The sequence below is a fragment of the Bufo gargarizans genome, unplaced genomic scaffold, assembly GCF_014858855.1.
Source record: "Bufo gargarizans isolate SCDJY-AF-19 unplaced genomic scaffold, ASM1485885v1 original_scaffold_1382_pilon, whole genome shotgun sequence".
Classification (NCBI taxonomy): domain Eukaryota; kingdom Metazoa; phylum Chordata; class Amphibia; order Anura; family Bufonidae; genus Bufo; species Bufo gargarizans.
In genome coordinates, this window is record NW_025334331.1 from 157,144 (window position 1) to 169,178 (window position 12,035).

Genomic DNA, 12,035 nt, shown 5'->3' on the forward strand with positions numbered 1-12,035 from the left:
TACCGCCATGACCAACTTAACCCGCACCTACTGTGTCCTTCTCCCATACCATGTAGATTGTAAGCCCTCACGGTCAGGGCCCTCTCTCCTGCTGTACCAGTCTGTAACTCGTCTTGTTTATACTTAGTGCAATTGTCTGTATTATGTATGTGCACCGCTTATCATATGTACAGCGTCATGGATTGAATGGTGCTTTAATAATAATAAATAAATAAAATAAATAAATCTACACCAGAAATGGTGAGGGCATCAGGAGTCTGAGGTAACATCAATTTAGAGACTATAAAAGTTTCACACCCCTTATCTGGAAGATATTCTAGGACTCGTTCTCCAGTTTTTTTTTATTCTGCTATTTTTCCTATGTCCTTTCATTACACCATGTCTCTGCTCTTTTTGTGTATTTATATATAGTGCTGTTTCTTCAGATGTGAGTTGTCTCAAAAACTTGCTATGAAACATTGTTGTTTCTATTTTTGATAGCCATTAAAAGGTATCCGACCTGCAAAACTCTAATTCTGATCAGGCTAGACGCACACGACCGTATGTGTTTTCCGGTATGCAAATTGCGGATCCACAAAAAAAACGGATGACGTCCGTATGGCATCCGCTTTTTTTGCGGATCCATTGTAACAATGCCTATCCTTGTCCGCAAAACGGACAAGAATAGGACATGTTATATTTTTTTGCGGACCACGGAACGGAGCAACGGATGCAGACAGCACACGGAGTGCTGACCGCATCTTTTGCGGTCCCATTGAACACAAAACACGTTTGTGTGAGTTCACACATCAGTTATTTGGTCAGTTATTTCTATCAGTTATTGTGAACCAAAACCAGAACAGGTCCAGATTTTTCCATTGTACTTTATATCTGAGGAGGCTTCACTATTGGTTTTGGCTCACAATAACTGATGGAAATAACTGAGAACAACAAATAAACTACATGAACCCAGGTCAGTGGTGCTATCTTGCAGGCTGATGCTCCCTACTACACTACACTACAGGTGCCCTGCAATGTCCGATGGTCTTGGTTGTCTACAGTTTGTCACATTGTTTGTCCCAAGCATGTCAGGTCCTTGGACAGTTACCGCACATGTATTAAAAGTATAATAAACCAGTTTATATAATAACAATATTCATACATAACATTGTATCAGTTCACAGATAGCTCCGACTTATTTTAAGAACTGTTCGGTCTTAACCTGAACCTCCAAACTAGAAAGTACAAGATTGGGTCAATGCAGCTGTTGGCGCTGGCCAAAGGTCGCATTGATTTGTAGGCCACGTTAACAGCCTCTAACGTGGGACACGGTGCAGTGTCCACTTTACGGAAATAGTAGTACATAGTCCTGGTGACATGAAATGGCAGGAAACACATGATGAAGACCAACATTACTGTGATGATCATCTTGATGGACTTCCTCTTGGACTTGGTGTTCTGAGAGTTGTTCTCTATTGGCTTGGTGAGAACATAAATCATGTAGGAGTTGCAAGAGATGAGAATGGTGAAGGGGACACAGAAGAGCAAGGCCAGGTTGACGGTGTTGTAATTGACAAACTGGTCAAAAAGTTCAATGCTGGAGGTATCGTGGCAAACGGTGCTGCCATCATTCCTACTGGTGGTGACGAAATAAAACGTAGGAGATTGCATGACAACCACGACAAACCAGATGCAAACTGAGGCTATCCTTGCATAACGGATGTGGCCCCAACGTAGAAACTGTATGGGGTAGCAAACCGCCAGGAATCGGTAAATTGTGATGCACAGTAAGAAGAGGATACTACAGTACATGCTGGTATAGAAGAGGAAACGGACAATCTTGCACAAGGGCTCAGTGAAGGGCCAGTCGTTGGCTTTGGAGTAATAATATGCCAACAATGGTAAAGACAAAGTGTACAGGAAGTCTGACAGCGCCAGGTTGAACATGAAAATGTTGACCACTTTCCATGGACGAATCCGAAATATGAAGATGTAGAGGGAGAAGATGTTGAGGATGAAGCCAAAGGCAAATACAATTGCGTAAGACGCGGGAAGGAGGATATACTTGAAGTCTTCATCAAAGATACATCGGTAGGTCAAGTTCTTTTCTTCGGGATCGTCATCCATGGAGCAAGGCAAGTGACTGAAAGAGTCAATGAGGAAGGAGGTTATAGAAATAGTACAAAGAGTCTTAACAGTTCTAAAGCCTTCATGTCCAGTAAGACAAAGACTTGGGGCACTCAACCTCTACCAAGCTCCTCATCAGTTCAAATTAGGTGACAGTAGAAAAAAACCTCAACTACAAAACATATTAAAATCGAATAGATATAGTAGTGTGCATGCTCCCTACGGTTCCAAACTGCGCAGTGAACACACCCTAATCGGCTCCAGCCTACGGATGTCTAACTTGGGGTACTTAAGGCACTTTCCCTGTGGAAGGGTGTCTGGGCGATAAGATCCCTAGGTTGCTAGTATCCTGTGAAAGTCTACTGTTTCTATTGTCTGCCTATGTACTGACTCTCCTCCCATTTCCTAGATTGTGACTCTCTGCAGCTTAACCTGTGCCTGACCTCCATATTGACCCTTTGCTGCCCATCCTGACCTTGGCCCATTTACTGTGTTTCACATACAATACCTGCCCTGACCTAGGCTTGTCCCCGACTACGATGTTGCCTAACCCCTCTGGTGCACTGCACCGTTGTCTCTTGTCCACTATGGATCATCTGTCAATCATACAGAGACTTCTCCAAGAGGTAGCAGCCTGGTGGCTCCCCTACATAGGGGTTAAAGAGTGAAAATCAGGGGACTGCCAGGATAACGCTCTTAGGAGTAGCCCAAAGTCAAGTCTGTTGGTTGACACAGTAGTTCCACACCCATTGCCAAAAGAAAGGATAGGCAGAATTTGTGTCTCCCTTGCATTTTCTAGTCTGTGATTCACATTCAAGAGCTCCAAGAGACACAATGCCCCTGCCCATTCTTTTACATTCATTCCTGGGATATCATCATAGCAATGCAGGTTTTAATGTTAACAGACCAAATGCAGAATCAACATGTTTCTATTCAAGGACCTACCTGGCAGATTTTGAGATGACCAGGGATCAGACTAGTTAATATTTACCATGCCTAATGCTTTTTCCACAATCAACACTTATCACCTAACCATTGGGACCCCCACGGATTGTTCCCCACTTGGAGCGTTGGTCATGCATGTGCACTATTGCTCCATTCAAAGTCTGTGGGACTGACAGAGATAGCCAGGTTGAATGGAGCAGTGCTGCACATTTGAAACCACCACTCCAAACAGGGGACAATAGACCTAACTGCTGGGGGTCCCAGCAGTTAGGTCATCGGCAATAAGAAACAAACCCTATCCTTAGGATAGCTGATAACTATTTTGATGGAAACCCTCTTTGATGGTCAAGGGGTGTGTTTAGACCCCATTGCCTCCCCTCTAGTAAACCACTTGCTGCACAACAGTAAGAGATCAGCACTTCTCTACTGGATGGAGACCCCTGACCTCAGACTCACCTTTACACCACTTTACAGGATGAGTTGGATTCTGAGTGACACAGTTTCTTTACTTCCATTTTTTTCTATTGGTTTTCCATGTGATTGCAATCCTGATCAAGAAGCATGATAAGGAACAAAAGATGATATGTTAGATGACAAAAGATGATATGTTTCATCCGAGGTCGATTCGCTTATCCCTATATATTACATTATCCAAAAAGTTGTTAGTGGCTGCTTTTTTGAAGTGCCACACCTGTTAACACCTTGTTTTTTGCATTATGCCATTAGTTTAATGGATCTGAGTTGGGATACCAGACACAAACCATGGATAGGAGTGATGCCATGTTTTACTAATTCTGGAAATCCCCTATTAGTGCTCTAAGCTTACACAGCCTCATACAACCTGCTGTGTCTATGTACTCATTGACAATGGTAATAGCTGCATTCTTTCCTTGGATATCTACAATCTATGTGTATGTATTTGAGTCATAATCAGATCACTAACATGTCACAATACTGTGAGAATCACTTGTCAGGCAATGAAAGGCATTAGGACAATACAGAGTGCTAAAGGGGTGGGTGTGAACCCATGGCGGTACCCTATGAATCCAGACTTTATGGGCTGCTATGGATAGAAAGCTCAGAAACTATAGCCTGAGAGAAACTAGAAAACAGCAGGATTGAGAACATACCCTTAATGTATGTCTTTTATAGCCATACTCCTTCAACTAATATCTGTGTATTTTGATCTTTTCCTTAAGACATGACATCTCGAAGATAAAACATGCCTTTAAATTTCAGTATCATGTTGTAAGAAACACTTGTTGGGCAATGAAAGACATTAGAACAAAATAGAGTGAGAAGGATATGGCTGTGAACCCATGGCGGTACCCTATGTATCCAGACATGATGGGCTGCTAGGAGTATAATCAGGGAAATATGAGGACCTACAGCCTCAGAGCTAACTGGAAAGCTGGATTGTGAACATACCCTTAAAGTACAGCATGTCTTTTTTAGCCATTCTATTGCATTTTATTTTACTGTGTATCATGAATCCTTTCCTTAAGATATGACATCCCATAAAGAAGATCTGCTCTGGAATTTCAGTATATTATTGTAAGAAATTATTTTTGGGCAATCAAAGGCATATAGAACAAAATAGAGTGCTGAAGGGGTTGTTGTGAATCCATGGCGGTACCCTGAGAAATCAGAAGAATGCAGAGCTCTGCAACATGATAGCTAACTGGAAAACAGCAGGAATGTGAACATATCCTCAAAGTATAGCTTTTATAGCCATGCTGGAGCATTTCATATCGATGAATCATGGATCTTCTCCTTAAGTTATTATATCCCATAAAAAGACTCTGCCCTGCAATTTCAGCGCGAGTCTGAGCCATGTGCTGCCGACTCCATCCGGTTTTGCTCGCTCAGTATCATCCCACACCCACAGCATGGGGTTTTCACTTACTATTTATAAGCCGATGTCACCGGTTCTGATGGTATCTGTTAATTGACTTGTTTTGGTTGAAATGCTCCACCTACTAATTTAGTAAAAATACTCTAATAGAAAGTACAAAGTTGTCAGAGGACGCACGGGCCTCAGGCCTTCACAGCACAGCGGCATCCCACAAGGAAAGAGGTTCTATCGTCTTATTATTACACAGTATGGCCGTAGCTAGCAGGGCAGCACGCATCTTGTAATTCATCTTACATTTCTCAAGATCAAATATGTTAAGCTGCTTGGGCTTACGTGTAGATTTATGAACACACATTCCTATATCAGAGAATTACACAACCGGCAATTTCATAAATATGTCCACCATCAGAATCACTTATTTCATAAGCAGGATATTTCTAATAACGGCTAAGCAGACAGTATCAGACATGACAAGCTTAGATACACAGCTCAGCAGACAGTATCACACATGACAAGCTTAGATACACAGCTCAGCAGACAGTATCACACAGGATAGGATTAGATACACAGCTCAGCAGACAGTATCACACAGGATAGGATTAGATACACAGCTCAGCAGACAGTATCACACAGGATAGGATTAGATACACAGCTCAGCAGACAGTATCACACATGATAGGATTAGATACACAGCTCAGCAGACAGTATCACACAGGATAGGATTAGATACACAGCTCAGCAGACAGTATCACACAGGGTAGGATTAGATACACAGCTCAGCAGACAGTATCACACAGGATAGGATTAGATACACGGCTCAGCAGACAGTATCACACAGGATAGGATTAGATACACAGCTCAGCAGACAGTATCACACAGGATAAGGATTAGATACACAGCTCAGCAGACAGTATCACACAGGATAGGATTAGATACACAGCTCAGCAGACAGTATCACACAGGAGAGGATTAGATACACAGCTCAGCAGACAGTATCACACAGGATAGGATTAGATACACAGCTCAGCAGACAGTATCACACAGGATAGGATTAGATACACAGCTCAGCAGACAGTATCAAACAGGATAGGATTAGATACACAGCTCAGCAGACAGTATCACACAGGATAGGATTAGATACAGCAGCTCAGCAGGCAGTATCACACAGGATAGGATTAGATACACAGCTCAGCAGACAGTATCACACAGGATAGGATTAGATACACAGCTCAGCAGACGGTATCACACAGGATAGGATTAGATACACAGCTCAGCAGACAGTATCACACAGGATAGGATTAGATACACAGCTCAGCAGACAGTATCACACATGATAGGATTAGATACACAGCTCAGCATACAGTATCACACAGGATAGGATTAGATACACAGCTCAGCAGACAGTATCACACAGGATAGGATTAGATACACAGCTCAGCAGACAGTATCACACAGGATAGGATTAGATACACAGCTCAGCAGACAGTATCACACAGGATAGGATTAGATACACAGCTCAGCAGACAGTATCACACAGGATAGGATTAGATACACAGCTCAGCAGACAGTATCACACAGGATAGGATTAGATACACAGCTCAGCAGACGGTATCACACAGGATAGGATTAGATACACAGCTCAGCAGACAGGTATCACACAGGATAGGATTAGATACACAGCTCAGCAGACAGTATCACACAGGATAGGATTAGATACACAGCTCAGCAGACAGTATCACACAGGATAGGATTAGATACACAGCTCAGCAGGCAGTATCACACAGGATAGGATTAGATACACAGCTCAGCAGACAGTATCACACAGGATAGGATTAGATACACAGCTCAGCAGACAGTATCACACAGGATAGGATTAGATACACAGCTCAGCAGACAGTATCACACAGGATAGGATTAGATACACAGCTCAGCAGACAGTATCACACAGGAGAGGATTAGATACACAGCTCAGCAGACAGTATCACACAGGATAGGATTAGATACACAGCTCAGCAGACAGTATCACACAGGAGGATTAGATACACAGCTCAGCAGACAGTATCACACAGGATAGGATTAGATACACAGCTCAGCAGACAGTATCACACAGGATAGGATTAGATACACAGCTCAGCAGACAGTATCACACAGGATAGGATTAGATACACAGCTCAGCAGACAGTATCACACAGGATAGGATTAGATACACAGCTCAGCAGACAGTATCACACAGGATAGGATTAGATACACAGCTCAGCAGACAGTATCACACAGGATAGGATTAGATACACGCTCAGCAGACAGTATCACACAGGATAGGATTAGATACACGCTCAGCAGACAGTATCACACAGGATAGGATTAGATACACAGCTCAGCAGACAGTATCACACAGGATAGGATTAGATACACAGCTCAGCAGACAGTATCACACAGGATAGGATTAGATACACAGCTCAGCAGACAGTATCACACAGGATAGGATTAGATACACAGCTCAGCAGACAGTATCACACAGGATAGGATTAGATACACAGCTCAGCAGACAGTATCACACAGGATAGGATTAGATACACAGCTCAGCAGACAGTATCACACAGGATAGGATTAGATACACAGCTCAGCAGACAGTATCACACAGGATAGGATTAGATACACAGCTCAGCAGACAGTATCACACAGGATAGGATTAGATACACAGCTCAGCAGACAGTATCACACAGGATAGGATTAGATACACAGCTCAGCAGACAGTATCACACAGGATAGGATTAGATACACAGCTCAGCAGACAGTATCACACAGGATAGGATTAGATACACAGCTCAGCAGACAGTATCACACAGGATAGGATTAGATACACAGCTCAGCAGACAGTATCACACAGGATAGGATTAGATACACAGCTCAGCAGACAGTATCACACAGGATAGGATTAGATACACAGCTCAGCAGACAGTATCACACAGGCTAGGATTAGATACACAGCTCAGCAGACAGTATCACACAGGATAGGATAGATACACAGCTCAGCAGACAGTATCACACAGGATAGGATTAGATACACAGCTCAGCAGACAGTATCACACAGGATAGGATTAGATACACAGCTCAGCAGACAGTATCACACAGGATAGGATTAGATACACAGCTCAGCAGACAGTATCACACAGGATAGGATTAGATACACAGCTCAGCAGACAGTATCACACAGGATAGGATTAGATACACAGCTCAGCAGACAGTATCACACAGGATAGGATTAGATACACAGCTCAGCAGACAGTATCACACAGGATAGGATTAGATACACAGCTCAGCAGACAGTATCACACAGGATAGGATTAGATACACAGCTCAGCAGACAGTATCACACAGGATAGGATTAGATACACAGCTCAGCAGACAGTATCACACAGGATAGGATTAGATACACAGCTCAGCAGACAGTATCACACAGGATAGGATTAGATACACAGCTCAGCAGACAGTATCACACAGGATAGGATTAGATACACAGCTCAGCAGACAGTATCACACAGGATAGGATTAGATACACAGCTCAGCAGACAGTATCACACAGGATAGGATTAGATACACAGCTCAGCAGACAGTATCACACAGGATAGGATTAGATACACAGCTCAGCAGACAGTATCACACAGGATAGGATTAGATACACAGCTCAGCAGACAGTATCACACAGGATAGGATTAGATACACAGCTCAGCAGACAGTATCACACAGGATAGGATTAGATACACAGCTCAGCAGACAGTATCACACAGGATAGGATTAGATACACAGCTCAGCAGACAGTATCACACATGATAGGATTAGATACACAGCTCAGCAGACAGTATCACACATGATAGGATTAGATACACAGCTCAGCAGACAGTATCACACAGGATAGGATTAGATACACAGCTCAGCAGACAGTATCACACAGGATAGGATTAGATACACAGCTCAGCAGACAGTATCACAAGGATAGGATTAGATACACAGCTCAGCAGACAGTATCACACAGGATAGGATTAGATACACAGCTCAGCAGACAGTATCACACAGGATAGGATTAGATACACGCTCAGCAGACAGTATCACACATGACATAGATTAGATACACAGCTCTCAGCAGACAGTATCACACATGATCAAGATTAGATACACCAGCTCAGCAGACAGTATCACAACAGGCTTAGATACACAGCTCAGCAGACAGTATCACACAGGATAGGATTAGATACACAGCTCAGCAGACAGTATCACACAGGATAGGATTAGATACACAGCTCAGCAGACAGTATCACACAGGATAGGATTAGATACACAGCTCAGCAGACAGTATCACACAGGATAGGATTAGATACACAGCTCAGCAGACAGTATCACACAGGATAGGATTAGATACACAGCTCAGCAGACAGTATCACCACATGACTAGGCTTAGATAACAGCTCAGCAGACAGTATCACACAGGATAGGATTAGATACACAGCTCAGCAGGACAGTATCACACATGATAGGATTAGATACACAGCTCAGCAGCCAGGTATCACACAGGATAGGATAGATACACAGCTCAGCAGACAGTATCACACAGGAAGGATTAGATACACAGCTCAGCAGACAGTATCACACAGGATAGGATTAGATACACAGCTCAGCAGACAGTATCACACAGGATAGGATTAGATACACAGCTCAGCAGACAGTATCACACAGGATAGGATTAGATACACAGCTCAGCAGACAGTATCACACAGGATAGGATTAGATACACAGCTCAGCAGACAGTATCACACAGGATAGGATTAGATACACAGCTCAGCAGACAGTATCACACAGGATAGGATTAGATAAACAGCTCAGCAGACAGTATCACACAGGATAGGATTAGATACACAGCTCAGCAGACAGTATCACACAGGATAGGATTAGATACACAGCTCAGCAGACAGTATCACACATGATAGGATTAGATACACAGCTCAGCAGACAGTATCACACAGGATAGGATTAGATACACAGCTCAGCAGACAGTATCACACAGGATAGGATTAGATACACAGCTCAGCAGACAGTATCACACAGGATCAGGATTAGATACACAGCTCAGCAGACAGTATCACACAGGATAGGATTAGATACACAGCTCAGCAGACAGTATCACACAGGATAGGATTAGATACACAGCTCAGCAGACAGTATCACACAGGATAGGATTAGATACACAGCTCAGCAGACAGTATCACACAGGATAGGATTAGATACACAGCTCAGCAGACGTATCACACAGGATAGGATTAGATACACAGCTCAGCAGACAGTATCACACAGGATAGGATTAGATACACAGCTCAGCAGGCAGTATCACACAGGATAGGATTAGATACACAGCTCAGCAGACAGTATCACACAGGATAGGATTAGATACACAGCTCAGCAGCAGTATCACACAGGATAGGATTAGATACACAGCTCAGCAGACAGTATCACACAGGATAGGATTAGATACACAGCTCAGCAGACAGTATCACACAGGATAGGATTAGATACACAGCTCAGCAGACATGTATCACACAGGATAGGATTAGATACACAGCCTCAGCAGACAGTATCACACAGGATAGGATTAGATACACAGCTCAGCAGACAGTATCACACAGGATAGGATTAGATACACAGCTCAGCAGACAGTATCACACAGGATAGGATTAGATACACAGCTCAGCAGACAGTATCACAAGGATAGGATTAGATACACAGCTCAGCAGACAGTATCACACAGGATAGGATTAGATACACGGCTCAAGGCAGGGCAGTATCACACAGGATAGGATTAGATACACAGCTCAGCAGACAGTATAACACAGGATAGGATTAGATACACAGCTCAGCAGACAGTATCACACAGGATAGGATTAGATACACAGCGCAGCAGACAGTATAACACAGGATAGGATTAGATACACAGCTCAGCAGGCAGTATCACACAGGATAGGATTAGATACACAGCGCAGCAGACAGTATAACACAGGATAGGAATAGATACACAGCTCAGCAGGCAGTATCACACAGGATAGGATTAGATACACAGCTCAGCAGACTGTATCACACAGGATAGGATTAGATACACAGCTCAGCAGACAGTATCACACAGGATAGGATTAGATACACAGCGCAGCAGACAGTATAACACAGGATAGGATTAGATACAGCAGCATGGAAGACACTCTCACACAAAAGAGGCTTAGATACATAGCTCATCAAACAGTATCAAATGGTAGGATTAGATACAGTAGCTCAGCAGACAGTATCGCACATGATAGGTTTAGATACAGCGGCTTAGTAGACAATATCCCATATAAGATTAGATACAGCAGCCCAGCACACAGTATCACACATGAGAGGCTTAGATTTACCTCCGCAGTGCCCGGATACATCAGCCCAGTATCAGTTTTCGGCTCTGCTGTTTCCTGTAACACTTCTGACTTAATAACCTGTTTTCTCCGGTATTACACAACTTGCGGGGTAGAACCGTGACGTTCTGGGTCTGCAGAGCGTTAGACCGCAAGTATCTGCAGGTATCTGGTTTTATAATACTTAAGGTTAAATACCGATATAGCAGAGCTAAGTCAGTAATTTCAATGAGTTGACCAAAGAAAGTCTTCCGTATTTCTCACTTTCTGTGGTATTCCTTTATCTATTGATTGCTCAGCTCTGCTACATCTGTATTTTACTGCCCTTCTCAAAAGAGGGCACACAGATTGGCGCTGCCACTGCACCATTATTACTGGCATGAATAAATCCCCAACTTATTTGGGGATAATTTTGCCCATGCTATCAGATTTGTTAGATAGCAGAGCTGGGTTTGTCAAATGCAGTAGGGCTAAGTTTATCAGATGTAGCAAAGTAGAATCTGCCTAAGGCCTCTTGCACACGAACGTTGTGTGCCCGTGGCCATATTGTGGCCCACATACGGCAGGTCCGCAATACATGGGCACCGACCCGTGTGCACTTCGCATCACGGATGCGGACCCATTCACTGGATCGGGTCCGTAATCACGGAGATGCGGAACGGAAGCACGGATCAGATCCCCATGGAGTGCTTCCGTGGTGT

General features: G+C 43.4%; 1 protein-coding gene across 9 annotated transcripts in view; it reads right to left on the minus strand.

The window, feature by feature from the left end:
* Window positions 1-1,097: 1,097 nt before the first annotated feature.
* Window positions 1,098-12,035, minus strand: part of LOC122923232 (P2Y purinoceptor 2-like) — a 50,342-nt gene continuing 39,404 nt past the window's right edge. For 2 of the 9 annotated variants that reach the window (XM_044274001.1, XM_044274000.1), the window contains exons 2-3: window positions 3,508-3,599; window positions 1,098-2,122 (exon numbers count right to left, since the gene is read on the minus strand). In XM_044274001.1, coding sequence (XP_044129936.1) covers window positions 1,180-2,106 — 927 coding nt within the window. In that variant the 5' untranslated portion in view covers window positions 2,107-2,122; window positions 3,508-3,599 and the 3' untranslated portion in view covers window positions 1,098-1,179. Of the gene's footprint in view, window positions 2,123-3,507; window positions 3,600-4,957; window positions 5,456-11,212; window positions 11,518-12,035 lie in introns of those variants that run through there. The other 7 variants (XM_044273997.1, XM_044273993.1, XM_044273994.1 and 4 more) reach the window with 7 other exon arrangements.